The sequence below is a fragment of the Telmatherina bonti genome (genome assembly GCF_933228915.1).
Source record: "Telmatherina bonti genome assembly, chromosome: 3".
Lineage (NCBI taxonomy): Eukaryota > Metazoa > Chordata > Actinopteri > Atheriniformes > Telmatherinidae > Telmatherina > Telmatherina bonti.
This window is the reverse complement of record NC_136621.1, coordinates 10957940-10976291: the sequence shown is the minus strand read 5'-3', so window position 1 is coordinate 10976291 and position 18352 is coordinate 10957940. Positions and strand designations below refer to the sequence as shown.

The 18352-nt window shown below is 39.4% G+C and overlaps 2 protein-coding genes across 2 annotated transcripts in view; one reads left to right on the top strand and one right to left on the bottom strand.

Annotated features, from left to right (window-relative positions):
* LOC306774918 (uncharacterized protein) overlaps nt 1-3113 on the top strand; it is a gene marked incomplete at both ends in the record, with an annotated part of 33669 nt that extends 30556 nt beyond the window's left edge. Inside the window, 5 exons of the mRNA XM_079265109.1 lie at nt 113-205; nt 335-606; nt 798-931; nt 1650-1809; nt 2733-3113. Of these exons, the coding sequence (XP_079121235.1) occupies nt 113-205; nt 335-606; nt 798-931; nt 1650-1809; nt 2733-3113 (1040 nt within the window). The remainder of the gene's footprint in view (nt 1-112; nt 206-334; nt 607-797; nt 932-1649; nt 1810-2732) is intronic.
* A 2181-nt stretch (nt 3114-5294) lies between these two features.
* LOC306754247 (uncharacterized protein) lies at nt 5295-15346 on the bottom strand. Its single transcript, XM_079238184.1, has 5 exons — nt 14843-15346; nt 10482-10660; nt 10308-10401; nt 7237-10190; nt 5295-7138 (listed from the first exon to the last, which is right to left on the bottom strand). The coding sequence occupies exons 1-5, from the start codon at nt 15111-15113 to the stop codon at nt 5504-5506; spliced, it is 5133 nt and encodes a 1710-aa protein (XP_079094310.1). The 5' UTR covers nt 15114-15346; the 3' UTR covers nt 5295-5503.
* Between the last annotated feature and the right edge of the window lie 3006 nt (nt 15347-18352).

Sequence of the window (18352 nt, the reverse complement as noted above, 5' to 3'; positions counted from 1 at the left end):
CAGATTATAAACCTTTTTTCTATCTCCACCCTGGTGTCATTCCCACATCATCTTTTCTTGGTAAACATGTAAAGTTTAGGAAGAATTTACTCTTCTCTGTCTGTGTTTCCAGGTCAGAGCACAATTACTTTTATCTATGACTTTGTGGAAGGTTTCGGAGGACCTCACCCAGGTTACGCAACACTCAGCGGTCGTCCACAAGCAGGTACAATACCTGCAATATCAGCAGTTGTTGCACAAAAGTGTTTTTATGTGTCCTTAGAAGAAATAAATGTATGTTCGTATGATTTTTTTCTCTAACTTGAACATTTATTTCCTCCCTCTGAAAACCCAGGCCAGCCCGCCACCCTGATGCTCTCAGTGATTGGTAGAAAAGGTCCGTCTTCACTGTCCGTCACAGATGTTGGGCTGGTACTCGTGTCCGGTTCTGAAGCTGTTACCAAAGGCAAAATGACTGACATGGGCAACGGAAACATCCTGGTGATGGTGGACCAGGTCCCTGAGGGGGAGTTTGTGGTCCTTCTGAAGGGAACAGACAAAGTTTCAAACAGTGAATTTCAGAGGCAGTCAACAACCCAGATGTCGGTTTCCAAAGTGACTATCCAGGTCTGTTCTTTTACCTCCTCTTCACATCCTCACACAAGATTTGCTGGACTGATGTCAGAAACTGTGAAGTTTGCAAAAGAATATTTCAATCTAAACTATGACAGAATTACATGTGTAAGAAGATTGAACATATGGCTATAGAGGAATGATATTGGTTGGATTTACCTGTTTGTTTTCTCATGGTGTCCCAGGCTGTGGTGGACAGCAGTGTGGAGCCAGGTGAGACCTTCAAGCTCCCCTTCAGCATCATGACCCAGGCTGCTGGCGGTACATACACCATCAACGCCAGAAATGATAAAAACTTTCCCATGTTTTATCCAACCAGGTGAGACGAAGCTGCTACAAATCCTTCATGTAACGGTAACACTTAACAATAACGGTACAAATTATATACTTAAGTAATGCATTACTCATGATGAACTAATGCATTCATTTATGAAGACTTTAACATGAATTCCTGTTGCTCATCAAGAACCAATGACGATCTCAATGTTAGTTCATGTGATTACTTGACCCTTAATTGATCATCAACTGATGATTCACTGTGAATTCATCAACAAATTTGCCAGTTTAGATACAAATATATCGTTGAAATTCCTGCTACTGATTTTCATATTTATTTAATGCAAGACGCACTCAAAGACGTTCACCTGGGTGAACATGGATATGTAAAAGCGCTTGGAGTGACTACAGGGGTTTTAAAATCACTTTATTAATGTAGTCCATTTAACAAAGATATGACACTGGTATATGTGGAAATGTTTTATACCAAACATAGCTGCTTTAGAAATAACAAAACAAAAAAATAAACCCACAATTGACCTTTTATTAATAAGTGTTTTTACATATCCATGTTCACCCAAGTGGACAAAATAAATAAAAATAAATAAATAAAATAAAAAAACAGTAGCAGGGAATTAAATGATATGTTTCTATGTTGATGTATTTCTTTCACCAACCTCTTTTTTTCCCTTTTTCTCTTATTTCACAACTTGCGTTGAAGTGGAGCAAACTCTAAAATGCATCTCCTTCTCTCCTTCCAGTCTCATCTTGTCAACTGGACAATATGCTAATGCTACGATGACCATCACGCCTCTTCCCACCACGACTTCTGGCACTGACGTCACTCTGACTATTGAAGCTAAATCTTCCAGTGGCGCTGACTCCAACTACATCGTTCTGAGGTTGTCTGTCGTCACTAAGGTAACCAGTTATCCTGCCAGCAGACTTTAAAAGCCCTTGATGGAAATTTTTATCAGTAATGCACTCCCTGAAAACTAACCCAGCATCCATCTTGCATCCTATCTCTACTCTGAGCTGTCTTCAGCCAGAAAATTCAGTCTGACGTTGACTCGTGTCTCTCTCCGACTATGTGCTCTTGCCTTTCTTTGACGAGTCAGCCATAGTGACACGGTCAAAGTGACAAGATTGTTGATATTGATCCCGGGCACACAACATGGTGCAAAAGCAAATATCAGGTCGAAAGGAAACATGAGGTTTCAGGCTTGAACCTGAAGTTGTGATCTGCAGTTTCTCAGCATCATGATGTTGCTGGGCAACGGCGACTCCAGAAATCTACATATTAAATGACACTGTGCGTTCAAAATGAGTCAGAAGCACACATTCGTTTTTAGGTCAAATAATGACATGGTGCTACTTTAAAGGTCACATTAACCTCTTCAGCTGCAGTTGATTTTGTAATGTTGTAAAGAGGTTGCAGGAAAAACTGCTGCAATAACTCCTCTGTGGAGGTTGTATGTGTGCATGTATGTGCATATCTGTACATTTAAATGGAGCATCCTCACCCCAGAATCACCCTCAGGATCCTATTATGGGTTGTGAGCCTACAAACAGTTCCATTTAGTTATTTATTTTGCTTTGACAAAGGGAGCTTTATGGGCGTAAGGCTAAGCTAAATTTAATCAGATTCATTCTTATTTATTTTGGATAACTGTTTGTTACTGAACTTAAATAATGTTGCTGGACTCGACCAGTGGGGACAAAAAGATGACAAAGAGTGAACAAAAATGTGAATGAATAAAGTGGGGAGATAAAGATAGACTGGAAAGAAAGCAGCTCCATGTCATAGCTGTATTGTTTTCAATATCTTTCTATTTTCTGTCCAGATTACAGATTTTACTCCTCCATTATGTAAAGTGACTGATGTCCTGGCTGATGATTGTCCTGAAGACGTGTCCCAGTGTCAACCTTTCCACTGGCAGCTCTCGGCTAACCTGACTGATGGAAATGGCATCGGGATAGAGAAGATTTCCCTGAGTCAGGGTAACGGAAGCCTCACGTACAGCTCGCTGAGTGATCCCACCATCAAGGCTAACTACAACGCCTCCTGCTGCTCACAGATTGTTGAATTTGCTGCTGTAGACAAAGTCGGCAACGTGGGCAAGTGTTATCATTCAATAGTTCGCTCCGGCGGCCCTCCTGCTCTAACTCTGTCACTGCCTCTGTGGCTCGCCCTGTTGGTTTCCGTCTTCATAGCGAAGCCTTGAAGGTGTTACAATCTGAGTTATCGTAGTCTGAATAGATTTACAACAAGGTATGAGAGGGAAACGGACATTTTCCAAACATCTCTGGATTTGGAGTAATGCTAAAATGTGCAAAAAATACTCATCTCATGTTTCCTAATTCTTCGACTGCAGGAAGAAATTCAGGCCTGAACACAATCTGTCATATTTTAGGAATTTTACGATGATTAAAATATTTATCATCCCGTTTCGCCATTTGTAATGAGAAATACTGACATATTGTTTTGAAAAATTGTTGGGATTTGCTGACATCTAGCAATCTTAGTGATCTCAGGAACTCTGAAAGTCAAATGCACTGACAATACATGTGGTACTTCTACTGTAACAAATAAATTCAGGTATTTCTGAATGTCTAACATTGCTCTACATCATCTATGTCTAGATATTAAACATATAAAATAGAAACATTACTCAGTGGAGACAAATTTGTCTTTTTTACATCTCAATGTAAAAAATGAACCTTTGCTTTAAAAAATCATTTCTGATTCCTTTCCACGTCAAAACAATCAGCTGTGGAGAGGAACTTTGGTTGAATGGACATCTTCATGGACTATATCTGTGAAACTAGTGTATTTTTTTAAAGTTAGCTCACACCTGTCAGTTCATAAATTATTGAATTTCATTTTGCAATGTAAAATGTAATCTCACAGACACTAAACAGTGTTAGGGGATGTCTGAAGAAACGATCAGCCCATCAAAGTGTATAAAAGAAAAAAAAATAGAGAAAAACAAAGATCACAGGAATGTTTTTGCCAATGTTTTATTATCATTTCCTTAAAATATACATCTGGATTTGACTAATCAAATCAGGTGAATATACAATTTGTACAATGATTTCAATGAAGTTTAAAATGACTACGGTATAAGTCGGTTCAACACTTCTCTAAATAGGCAGCACTTTGAGCATCTGAGCAAAAAAACAAAATAAAAAAAAAAAAACTTTGGTAAGTCAAGAATTTTTTTAAAAGTGAAATTGTTTCATTGTAATTTTTAAAGAGCTGAGAGCAAAATCAGCTCTCTTTGTGACCTGCTTCACCGTTTCGGTAAGCATGATTAAACTTTGCAGAGAAAGAACACTGAAAAGTAAACAAGAGCACACACTAATGTTAAAACACCAGCAGAGGGCACCATCGGCTTGAGATGAAAATCATCCAACAAATGAAATTTTGTGCCACCAATAAGGTCATTAACTGGGATTTACAAGAATTTAACAAATAGCAAAAACACTTACCTCCTCTTTACAAAGCTAATTTGCAAAGCTGTCATAAAATAAATCCACATATAAATAAAAATAATGCAAGTAGCATCAAATCATTTAAAACCTTTCAAATGTTTCCATTTAAATAGGATATTTTCCTATTTACTGTTCAATCTTTGACCAGTAGCACTCGTCAAAATATGTCCTTTCCACATTTGTATCTACTGAAATTAAGTGCAAAAGTCAAATACTACTGATATTCCAACAATGGTCAACTACCAGTACGTTGGGACGAACCCACAACAAAAGGTGAAAAAAAAAAAAAAACAGGAAAAAGAAAAAGAAAAAATGAAATTTGGCTGGGCCAATATCAGAGTTTTCCCACTCACAGTATCAAGCCAATGGATTTCTTTAAATTAATCTGAGAAATGCTGTGTTACACTAAGTTAAACACAAATCAGGAAGAATCAATTGAAAGCAATATATTATCTACAAATGTATCATTCAAAACATAAAATAATGGATAATTCTGCTCGCAGCATTACAAAGAAAACATCTCAGACCAGGTTATTTCCTGAAAAAAGAAAAAAATCATTTACCCCATTCCTGTTGCTAACCTTTTATCCTACTTTAAAACATAGTACCCAACAATTCAATACCCTTACTTTTCATTAATTACTATATAGATCAACCTATACTTTGAACTCGTTAAATAGCAATGTAAACATTCAAATTTGTAGCTTCAGAAAGATTTCAAATATTTGCCTCTGAATTCTGTATTAAGTGTCAAACTGTCGCGCCACCAGCCGCATGTAGCAGGTGGGCAAAGTAAACATCTGTTATCACATGTAGATCATTTTAGAACAAACATTTTGTTACCATAAAACAATCTACACCCCCCCCCCCCCCCCCCCTTTTTTTCTTTAATATACAAATGCTGATGAGCCAACGACTACTCTTCCCACAAACATGACAGCATTTCTTAATGAAAAAAAGACAGTAAAACAGCCAAACTCAGCCTTTTACCTCTCACATAAACAGTTAGGAAAACAAAAACATTGTAATCATAAAAACATTGATCATTAATTAAAACGTTTCTCATTCAACTCACCACAATTCTCAGCAGAACTTTGTGGCCTCGTTAACGTCCACCTTTTTAATTTTCTTTATGCACATTTCTGAGATGCTTTTTCAGGTGGGCGCCTTGTGTGAACCGCTTGGGACAGCGGGGGCAGGAATGTGGTTTCTCCCCAGTGTGGGTGTATTTGTGCCTCTTCAGGTTATTTAAATCTAAGAAGCCTTTTCCACAGTAAGGACACCAGTACCTCTTCTCCCCATTATGCCACCGCAAATGTACATTAAGCTCAACTCTCCGAGTGAATTTCTTTTCACAAAGGTGGCATTGGAAAGGTTTCTCCCCAGTGTGGATCCGTATATGCACTTCAACATCTCGTTTAGTGAAGAACCCCTTGTTGCACACCTGGCAGATGAAAGGTTTTATTCTGCTGTGGACCATCTGCAGATGTTTACTGAGGCCAAATCGGTAGACAAAGCCTTTCCCGCAATGCCGACAGATGTGGATCCGACCATTGCGGTGCACCCGATGGTGCCGTTTGAAGGTCTTGGAGTCTGGGAAACACTTTCCACAGAGTGAGCATGAATAAAGCCGGTAACCTGCATGCAGACTGACATGGCTTTCCAAAGCAGCATTGCTGCTGAACACCCGACCGCACTGGCCACACTGGTTCCTCAATAGATGCTTACCAATGACAGCTAATGGCTGCAAGGGTGATACGATTGGTGCTTGGTTGAAAGGAATAGGAGGAATTTTGTCCTCTACCACCACAGGTGGTGGTTTCCTTCTTTCTGTTGAAGGTACCTCATTAGGTGGTAGCGTAGGAGGATACCAAACTTGAGCTCTACATTTTTTCACAACCCCGTTGTTGGCTTGGTTCTCTCCCAACTTTTTCTGCCTTTTTGATTTACCTGACCTTTTCATTTTACCCCTCCTGTTTGCTTTTGCTGCTTGAGTCAATCTGGTGGCATTTGCAACTTTAAAACGTGCTTTAGTAGCAGGGCGACATTCAGTTAGTTTGGGTTTATTAGCAGATGTGGACTCTCCACTCCTCTCAGGACTCACACTAGTTCTTGTCATTTGATGTCCTCTGACACCCAGTGAAGTGTCACTCTCAGTTTTGCTTCTGATACCACCAACTATGCTCAGGTGTTTAATGGATCTGTACGGATTCAACGAATTGTCTTTTTTGAAAATGGACCCAACAGCGTTACTGGACATGTTAGGACTTGCATCGGTAGACTGCTGAGGTCTGACAGGTGTGGATGCTGTACTGTTTGGGTCTACACCAGCTTCACTTGAACTGAGCTTCTCAAAACTCTGAACAGAAGAATCACTCGGTGACTCAGACCTGCAACTGACAGAAACTGGTTGCTCAACCCTCCTCGTAGTTGTGATCACATTTTCACAATTACTAGATCCCCCAGGACTAATTAAAGAGTGGGTCTCAACCCGATTTGTTGAGGTACTATTATCCATTTCATCTGGTTTTCTATTGCAAATGGTTTCAGTTTTGTTTTTATCATTTATATCATCCTTTTCCAATCTAGGTTTCTTGGGGCTTTGGGGGTTGGGCTCCATTTTCATTCCTGTAGTTCTAGCTTTCAGGCAATTTTTCAGGTGACTTCGCAGTCGGGTGACAATGGAGGCCTTCTGTTGGCATTTCTTACCCCTGGTTCCGGTCTCTTTTGAATCTGCAGAGCTATAAGCATTGGTCTGAAATAAAAATAAAGAAGAAACATAAATTAAGAAAGGTATGTAGAAATACAAACAATGACAATTAGTTTATCCCCATTTACTTAAAGGCTATTTACCATTTCCTCTTGGACTATTGGGGATACAGAGAGTTGCGCCAGGAACTGTGTTTTGGTCATCTGTAACTGAGGGTAAGATGGATCCTTGGTAGAGATGGGAGTCAGCTGCAAGCGACCACTTGATTGATTTCTTTGCCCTTCATTCTTTAAAACTTTACTCAAATTTGAGGTTACTTCAGCAGCTGTACCAGGCACAGGTGAGAGGTCCATCATGTTGTTGACTGCATCCGACATCTCCACAACTGGCTCTGGCTGCACATCTCTGCCAGCAGGCGTCTCCTCCAGTATGGATGGCCCTTTTGGCTCATCTGGCACATGAGCAGTTTTTACAGGGGTTAAAACTGACATGTCAGCTGATTTGAAAGGCTTTTGAGAGCTACCTTCTGAAAATCTGTCTGGAAACAATCTTGAGACTGAGATGGATTCTTGTGTCGATATTGGAAAAGGGAGTCTAATTAGTCTGACCACTGGAAAATGTTTTGGCTCAGCAGCAGGTGCCAACACTGAAGGTGCAGATGTTAGTTGCAGCTCATTTGAAGTTTCTGAATTTGCACGGGTTGCTTTCAGAGAGTTACTCGTTTCACAAACAGGTGTTGCCGGTTTGGTGTAGTCGAGGTTTTCAGTTCTATCACTTATTTTCTCAGACAATGTTGTTTCATCTAAATGAGTTGGACTTAACTTTTGAGGCGTGGAAATCACCTGTATTGATGGGTCTAATGAAGCAGGGGCAGCGGATAGACTGGAGTCACACTTAGTTCTGAGAATGATAATCCCAGGTTTCCTCATTGTCTCAGTTTTTACTTGTCTTGGAGTTATGGATATTTCTTGTTGTGGACGCTTATCTGTTTGGTTGGTGGTTGCCTGTACAGGTAGGACAGAAGACAGTTTATTGCAGGTTATGTTGTTCTGTTTCTGGGGAACAGAGTAAACAGAAGGTGTTCCAACAGGTGAATACAAAGCGGTAGGTCTTGAAAGCAAGCCTTCTGCTGTGGTTTCAACATTAGGAGACTGGGATAAAGGTGGTCCTGCATTAGGAAAATTAAGTGGCTGGCCAGGCTTTGGCACGACAATGATTGTGCGGGGTGTTTTACTGGGTGCTCTTAGTCTCAACAAAAGACCTGGCAGTAACTGCTTAGCAGTTTGAGTTGCATCAGGTGATGACTTTATTGATGGAGTAGTGCTGGGAAGATTAATTATATTCTGTTGGTCTGGTTTGTGAATGCTATTACTGGTCTGTACTTCACCTGTTGAACTGGTATATGTAATAGGAGAAGGGCTATTTAATGATGTTGATGTGAGCTGAGTTTGAACAGAATTTGTCTGTGGTAATGTCCGGTTCTTATTCACCATTCCTAAGGTACCCACATCGGAAGCACCTTGCGTCTGGGGGTTCGTGCTTTGTGGCTGAGAGACCCTACTGGTTGAACGATTCATGGCTTCAATTAGCAGCATTGCATCCTGAAGACTTGCAGAGCTGTAGGGTTCTTTGAGTTGGCATGATGTTTGCGACGAGCCTGCTTGTTGGGTACTGTGGGTTTCACATGCAGCTGAATCTCCAAAGGTTTTAGTCGCAGTTGCATTTTCTTTCCCTTTCTTCAAAAGCAGCTGAGATTCAGAGGGGGTTTGCTTGTCAGAGGAAGCACGGCTACTCAAAGATTCAACTGAAACAGATGAATCAACTTTTCTCTTCTTATCTTCCAAAACTTGATCTTGACTGCGATGTACCAATGGAGTGGTGTTGAATAAAGTTTCTGTGGGTTCAGGTGAAGATTGTTCTAAAGACTTTGATGAAGAAACTTTTTCTGTAGTCATTACAGGTAACAACTCAATCCCCTTCTCTTTTACTAATGGGTCATTTGTGCTTTTCTGGCCTTTTGGAACCTCAGTAGATTGTGAAATGTTTTGTTTTCTCTTTTTCTTTGGCGGCCGCCCTCTTCTACGTGGAGGTGTCAAGTTAGGCTTGGGACCGACTTCGGTTTGGGTGACAACTTCTTTTAATTCCTCACTTGCCACTTCTTTGTCCACTGGCTGCGACTCTGCAAGTGCTTTCTGTGCACATTGCAAATCATCTCCATTTTGCTTACTTACTAATGTTAAGCTGTCTGGGTGACTTTCCTGAGGGTCTAAATGGGTTTTAAATGTTGAATATGAATGTTCTTTCTCTTCCTTTGAAAGCGGCTGAGATTCAGAGGGGGTTTGCTTGTCAGAGGAACCACGGCTACTCAAAGATTCAACTGAAACAGATGAATCAACTTTTCTCTCATCTTCCAAAACTTGATCTTGACTACGATGTACTAATGGAGTGGTGTTGAATAAAGTTTCTGTGGGTTCAGGTGAAGATTGTTCTAAAGACTTTGATGGAGAAACTTTTTCTGTAGTCATTACAGGTAACAACTCAATCCCCTTCTCTTTTACTAATGGGTCATTTGTGCTTTTCTGGCCTTTTGGAACCTCAGTAGATTGTGAAATGTTTTGTTTTCTCTTTTTCTTTGGCGGCCGCCCTCTTCTACGTGGAGCTGTCAAGTTAGGCTTGGGACAAACTTCAGTTTTGGTGACAACTTCTTTTAATTCCTCACTTGCCACTTCTTTGTCCACTGGCTGCGACTCTGCAAGTGCTTTCTGTGCACATTGCACATCATCTCCACTTTGCTTACTTACCAATGTTATGCTGTCTGGATGACTTTCCTGAGGGTCTAAATGGGTTTTAGATGTTGGCTCTTCCTGCATTGCAGTTTCTGTCATCCTCTGAGCAACTTCACACTCTTCCTTAAAGTAACTCTTAAAAGCATCTTTCAGTGAGATGACTAAAGAATTCTGTGGGTTATGGGACTGGTTCTGGTCATGCTTTAAACTCCTGTCTATTCCCAGAGTTGGCTGCCCTAAAACCACTTGGGTGGCTTCCTTTCTTTGAGTTGATTTAATTTCTTCTGATGAACATTCCTGATCTTTTGAACCTGGGCATAAAAACGAAACATCAAATGAAACATGAGAACTGCTAAAAATGTTAAAATACTGTAAAAAAAAAAAAGTGGTTTTGGCAGATGTATAAGATCTTAAGAAAAATTCTTAACCTTGATCACAACTCATGACTTGTCCAGATGCCACAGAAGATTCAATTTCCTCTTGCTTCACGACACACTGTAGAGAAGAGTCACTGCACCATTCCTGTAGGAAGACAACAAAATATTTAGTTTTGAGGAGACAAACAGGGAAATGTTTTCATTTTGTTGCCAAAACTCACATACCTCCTGCTTGACAGCTACCAAAGCAGTCTTAGAATTAGGCTCTCCTTTACTGACATAGTTGTGCTCCAGTAGACTGTAGTTCATCCTCACATTATCATATTGTTGCCCTTGGCTTCGCAGTTCAGACAGCCCCAGTGGTGGACACTGCTCTACCAGAACTGTGCGGCAAGGTCCAAGGTCTGAAAAGTTAAAACCAAATTAGAAAGGGAGGTTAGGTTCATTTTTCAAATGTCCTTAACTTCAATTGGTTTATATCTATCAAATGGACAAAATGCATACAGAAAAGAGGGTACGACCTTAGACATTAGATACAGGTCTTAAGCTGCGCTTTTCTTAGTTCAAATCACATTTTATTTTTCCTCAAACTTCCGGCTTTCTCTGAACTTAATACAGCAGGGAAACTCATCAATAACTTTGTTTTCAGACCTCTTATACAACAACATAACCTGAGTAAAACAGAAAAAAAAGGATGGTGTCTCCATCAACAGCATCTGAACCAACAAAATGGCATTTAAAGTGACTATTATGCACATTTCAGACCAATTTATTTTAATATGCAAATCCAGAAGGGCAAGAAATAATCAAGCATTTTTACACAAACCCCTCCATTCATTTTATATAGATCCTCTCAGATACGCCTCAGGCAGAAACAAGCGAACAGAGAAAGCTCTGCCCTATGCCTTGCCTGCGGGCTGCATCTGATAGGTCAACTGCTCGGTGTACTTATATAATCAGCAGTGAAGGTGGGCGTGGCTTTCTTCTTGTGAACATGCACAACCTAGAGAAGATGACCAATCGCTGAGTCCCTCCCCCGGGATGTCACCAAAATTTTGAAGTAGAAAAAAAACCTCTCTCAAACCAATAGTTTGTTGCCATGGAAACCAAACGTAGAGTGCGCAGAAAAAAAATCAATCAAGCGTTCAGGTGATAAAAAAATAAAAAATACGTCTGATGAGTATTCAACACTAGAACATTTTAGAAAGCTCAGAAAACTAGAAATAGCATAATAGAGACCCTTTAAGCATGGTTCCTGTCAGAAGGACATATTTTTTTGGAAACAGTTTATCTTTCAGATCAGGCCTATGAGGGCTCCAGATTAAATTTCTGCATTGGATGCATTGTTGAGCCAGACTTTACAATGTGGGTACACCATCAGAGCTGCTTCAAGTAAGCTTTAATGTTCAGCCTGAACACAAGGGGTGAGTTTGATGGACGCTCCTTCTGATTACTTTTTTTGGCCAAGATATTCTCAGTCCAGTATTTCATCAGAAAGGCATAAATCTTTAGAATTTTTCTCTAGCTGTGCAGCACAGTTTTTCTTTTTTTAATCGGTCTTATGGGCTTGACACAGGTGGAGTGCAACAAACGTCAGCTAAACTCATCACCACCCAGGTGAAACCCAACACAAGACGCAACAAACAGAAGCATCGCTCTCTCAGATCGGTTGTCCCAAAAAAATGTGATTGGTTATGTTATTAGAGGGAATTTTGGTATTTTCAAATCAGTACGTGACAGATAAAGCATCAAGGATGAAGAGTTGGTAGATTTTGCTCGAGCTGACAGAAACTTTGCTGTTAATCCTGTTTGACAAAAGAAAAACACTGGGTTCACCAAGTTTTTTAAAAAAACAAGAACACCATGGTGAATGTCAATTTGATGGCAAACCTCAAGACTGATCCATAAAAATTTGCCAAGGTAGACACGGGGAAAAGCTTTGTGGTTCTACTTTTATACTTCTAGTGTTTTCAGACAGTTTTAAACAACTTCAAAGCAGTGCATTACTGCTACCAACCAGTGTCAAAACAGAGACATTAATTCTAAACTCAGAACTGTCCACTAGTGGTTAACTGACTTAATTATGGCAACTTAAGTCGCATGGATGTTGGGCGGTGAAGTATGAAATGAAATGAAAAATTCTATTTATTTGTGCGTACATAATGACCTTTCATCACCCAGTCAGCTGCACGTTGAGCCGCAGTTTCAGCGGAGCAATGTAAACGCTTAGTAGTTAGTCTCAGACTATTGTGACTACTATATATTTTATTTGCAACTCTATAAGAGACGACATGTTTTGATGTCTGAGTAAAATGTCTGGTTTTTATGACGGCTCGTATAACATTACTTCATGGCAAATAAATAATTTGAGTAAGGAAAATGTAACTTAACGTTAAAGGGCATCTGATGGGTGCATAAATGTTTTTACAGTATTTTCACTCACTGTGTCGCTTAAACACCTATGGCCAAAATCTACAGATAAATTCATTAGTGCAACTGGTAGCCAGAGGTTTAATGTTGTTACATGTTTTAGTACTTGAAAATTCCTCTCTGCTGTAACGTTTAACAAGTAGGCTAATAACAGAAACAGTAAAATGTATTTTCTGTATTTGATATCTTCGTTGTTGTAAACGCCATAGGACCAAAAAATAAGTTATATTAAATTTGTTTTTCAATGACACTGCCCGTTAATTCTATTCTACAGTCATTTAGCAGACGCTTTTATCCAAAAGCAACTTACATATGAGTGAGAACAACACAAACACAAAATCAAACAGTAGAGGACATCATATTTAAGGGTGTGTCCTTTTGACAGGTACCTGATCTCCTGCTGCAAGAAGAAATAATGTGAAACAACAGCTGTTTTAAGCCACTTAACAGTCTGACTTAGCTTTAGCCCGCTTACCTGCGGGGTAGCTCGGTTAGCTCTTAGCTACAGGCAGGTCGCATATCGTAAGATGTCAATCATCCACAACATGGTTAGAGCACCCCGCTTTGCTCCATCTCTTTGCTCATTATTGTATTTTACGGGAAAAACGACACGCATGAATCTCCCACTGAGCTTCAATTTAGCTCTTCAGAAACCTACAGGTGACGTCACATAGGTTCCATCTATCTTTTATATACAGTTTATGATGACGCTGCCAAGATGGCGATAATAGCAACCACCCACCAAGATTCAAGTCAGCTCTTGTACCAGTAAAATACAAGTGATGTCATGGGGGTCACCACTGATTGTTCCCGAAGAAAAGAAAAATTATAATAAAATAAATGCATTGAGTTTGTTTCTTTTTTTTTTTTACTCACTTTCTTTCTCAACTTCATTTTTAGCTCATACAGCAACAACTACAATTAAATATGAATAGCCAACTTTGTAAATTGGGTAATGTAATATTTGAGTGACTTTTAAGACAGCCAATAGCTACTTGCCTCACTGAGAAGATGGCAAAACCTTTCTTTTTATAGACTTTACAAAATAAAAATTGACGAGCAATAATAGCTAAACCACATCTAGATGCAACAAAATCATTTAAATACAGAAGCTCAATTCCATCTACTGTTGTACTTCATCAGCCTCTAGCAGCTGTCTGTTTATATAACCTCTGAGATTAAAAAAAAAAAAAAAAAAGAAAAAAAAAACCCAACAACAACAACAACAACAACAAAAAAAAAACCAGTGTGGAAGAACTTATGTGGTAATGTGGTAAAAAGCAATGTGGCCAAATTGAGAACCAAGTTGAGAATGAAACCATACTAAATAAGACCATTAGTTTCAAACACAGTATAACCATCCTTGCCACACAAGTACAAACCGGACCTCTTCATGGTGCAATGTACAAATATATGTCTTATAATAAAGTTAAAATAAACAATTCTAACAAGACCATTCATTAAAAAAAAAAAAATCAACTGCAACCACATGCTTTGATTCATCAACCAAGGCCCAATTAGGGGCCCACGTAGGGCAAACACCAGCAGTTTGGAAATTAAACAAAATGTATATAAAAGCCAGATAGTTACACCACAGTGTCTAGTGTATTGTTACTGGTACCACTGGCAGAGAGATGTTAGAAATGTTGTTTCACAGTGTATTCTTCACTATTTTTACAGGGCCCCTGGAACACTCTGGGCCCAGGGGCCTGTGCACTTTTAATCCGGCCCTGTCAACAACCCATGCACTCTTGGAGCATCTCTGCAAGATGTGTAACTCCTGTCATGCTGTGTAACGAACTGCAACAAACATCTTTATAATGGGATATTATAAGTAGCTGTTCCGTGTTATTTTTTGATAAAATCATATCACAAACAATCATAAACGTACCAACACTGCCATTGAATCCAGTTATTTCTCACCCGATCTTTTCACCCATGTGCTACAGTATGGTTTCCCTCACAATCTGGATCCCACGCTCTAGATAAGACTAGGCCAGCGGACTGATTACATAAACGGACGTATAAGGGCGCCAGATAACACACTGTACATGTCATAATGTACAAAGAAGTGTAATCAAAATTGAGAATTCAATATATATCTGTCTCGATCAATGTTATATGGTTTATGGTGGCTAACAGGAAGCATTACTCACCACATTGCACGGCTGTGTCGCATTTCTGAGAAGCGTCGTTCTGCTCCAGATCATGACTTCTATCTCTGGTCTGTTTAAGGAGTTGGCTTTTAGTAGTTTCATACTGTATACATCTTGATTTGAGGTCCTCGTTCTCCTTTTTGATTTGGGATATTTCTGCCTTCAGCTCATCAACCATAGTTTCGAAAAGTTTCGTGGTTTCTGCGATCGCGCTCTTCAGCATGCTCTCCATGACGGAGGCATATTTGTTCTGAAAGTCATCCGCCGACATCTTGGTATAAAAGTTAAAAGTTTCTCTTGATTTTAAAAATCGACTATCAACTTTGCCGCGCTGTTATTAAAAAAAAAAAGCAGGACATCACGAGCTGGGCCAAAATGGCTTCTTCACGTGAACAGAAGCAACCCTCTCCGCTGCGTTGGTGACGCACTGGCGAGCGAAGTTGAGCAAATATCCGGTTAGCGACAGTCTCAGCAAACTGTTTTTTATATGGACGTTCAACTGATGGATGCATAACTCAGACTTTGTGCCTGAGACATATTACTGCTAATGTTTCAAGCTATCGCTACAGGCTAGCATGCGTCATTCTTTGTCACGTAGGTACAGAACGGGCTGCCCTCATTCTTCTTCTTTCAGACATATTGGTGCAAGACGACTTTGCGCCAGTATGGACATTACCGCCACCTATTGGGCAGGAGTGTGGGACAATGAACTCATCCAAACAAAAGTTATGTGTCCTGCTTACCTTTAAAAGTTCACTGTGTAACGCTTTTTTTTTTTTTTTTTTCCAAAAAACAAGTATTGCTGTCATAAATACTTACATTACCAAAGTCTAATCACAGCCGCATCCAAACCATAGACCGTATATGAAAGATGGACGGAGCCTCCGGTGGTTAAAAGAGAAGCCTGTGCTGAAGTGCATAAAACTGTTGTTCCCCCTTCATCCGCTAGGGGCTGGCTGCAAAATAGAGCAAATCCCCATGGACTCCCTTGTTAAAAAGGCCAACTTCACAGCAGAAATAAACAAGTTTACAGCCTGGTTGAAAAATGCATTTTAGGTTTAATAGGTCAGGTTTACCTTCATGACAACCGTGGGGGGAGTCAATTTAATCTCAAAGTTCGGCATATTTAGGGGTGTGTCCTTTGATTGGCAGGTACCCGATCTCCCGCGTCAAGTCAGAAGAACGTAGAACAACCGCAGTTTTTAGCCGGTTAACAACGTGACTTAGCTTTAGCCCACTTACCTCTGTTAGCTGCTTAGCTCCTGTTATCTCCATGTAAGCTCGATTAGCTCTTAGCTACAGAAAGCACGGAGTTCGCTCAATATCAATCATCCACCATGACGCTCGCAGCCCCCCTCTCAGCTCTACCTCTTTGCCCATATTTGTATTTTCTGGGAGAAACGACACGCTTGCCCCTGCCAAGATGGCGATGGTAGGAACCACCCACCGAGCTTCAATTCAGCTCTTCAGAAACCAATGGGTGACGTCACGGAGGCAACGTCCATCTTTTATATACAGTCTATGATCCAAACCAAAGTGTTGTCGTTGCTTAGAATGAGTTATTTCATAAATATTATTTGTGTCGGCGTACACAACAGGAGGCTGACACATTGTAGCGCCATCTTTGAATAGGATAGTTAAAAGGGGAAATCTTGTTAGCTTTGTGCATTTTAGCTGATAATCCCCGTGTGTTTTCAGAGAGGGGAGGAGGAGGAAGAGGAGGTGAAACAAGCAAAGACAAGTTGGTGTTTTCCGTGAAAATGGAGTACCATCCATACTTTTTGCCCCACAAAGAGGAGGAAAACAAGTCAAATGAAATTATAACAAGAGTCTACATCGGTGGAGCGTATACTAGATGGAGACTATTCATGGAGAGGGACTTAAAACTGACGTGGAGGTTGCAGGCTTTCTGCAACTACTTTATCCACCCTTTTAAACCAGATTATTTACTGTTACTTGCCACATACAATGCTAATTAGCCTACAGTGGAAAAGCTCAGTTGCAAAAATTTTTAGTTGCTGTTACTCTACACTGACGTACCATCACACAAAAGTAAAGTTTATTTGGCGTTTGGTTAGACAGGGGGCAAGTAGTTCAGCAGCTACTTTATTCCAGATTATTTACTGATACTTTTTATATAAAATGGTAGAAACGGCTAATTTTTTTAGTTAGCCTACAGTGGAAAAGCTCTGTTGAAAAAAAAAAATCAGTTACTGTAACTCTACACAGAAGCCAAGGTAAGACCAGTTTCTGTCTGTGATCACTAATGCTAAAAAAAAAAGTGAAACGGTGGAAAAAGCTTTGGAAATAACAATAGTTATACACAGAGAGGCAGAGATCATACAAGGGAGCGCAGGAGGAGCAGATGAGCTTGATGAGGTGGAGAAACTCCTAGCAGAGAAGCAATCATGACACCACCTTGGAAAGTCTTGCAAACACATCAGCTCCTATGAAGGGCAGGCCCTCCAAAATAGCAGCACCTCTGGCCTTGTTAAGTATTTCCAGTGGGAGAGACAGGCAAGTTTAGGGAGAAAAAGGTGTCTTCTGTAACATAATTGATGTTGATATTGATGGTGAGTTTAAAAACTGTTCCATGTATAAATTAGTGATTGGTAGATGATGTCTTGTGAAACGTGTCAGCACATTCCCCAAACTGTATTGATACTGCATCAGTACTGTGTTGCTCAATATTGACACTTTTTTTTTAAATTTATTTATCTCAAATACATATACAGTACAAAACAAGGATGCACATTTGTGTAAAATTATACCTTGTTTGAGAAGGAAAAGAAGGAAGCCCATGGCTTATTGAAATAATACTCCTTATTTACACCTGCTGGTACTTAAAGAGGTGCTATTATGGTATTTCAAGTTTTCTGAGCTTTCTACAGTGTTACCGTGTTGAATCCTCATCAGACATGTGAACGGCACCGTTTTTTATCACCTAAACACAAGTTTGAGTTTGAGTTTGAGTTCCAGCACGCTCTCCGTTCGGTTTCCATGGCGTCGAAAATGCATCGTTTTAGAGAGTTTTTTCTACTTGGAAATCCTTGTGACGTCCTGGGGAATAAGGTTTGGTGATTGGTTACCTTCTACTGGTTAACAAGGGCATGTACAAATACATCAGGCAGGTGGAAAACGTGGGATAAAGTTATTTCCCAACGATGGCTGGTGAGTTTACCAAGAGAGACATCCTGCTGCATTCGTTGTATGTATATATATATATATATATATATATATATATATATATATATGTATATGTATATATATATATATATATATATATATATATATATATATATATATATATATATATATATATATATATATATATATGTGTGTATGTGTATATATATATATATATATATATATATATATATATATATATACATATATATGTGTGTATGTGTGTGTATATATATATATATATGTGTATATATATGTGTATATATATATGTGTATATATATATGTGTATATATATGTATATATATATATATATATATATATAT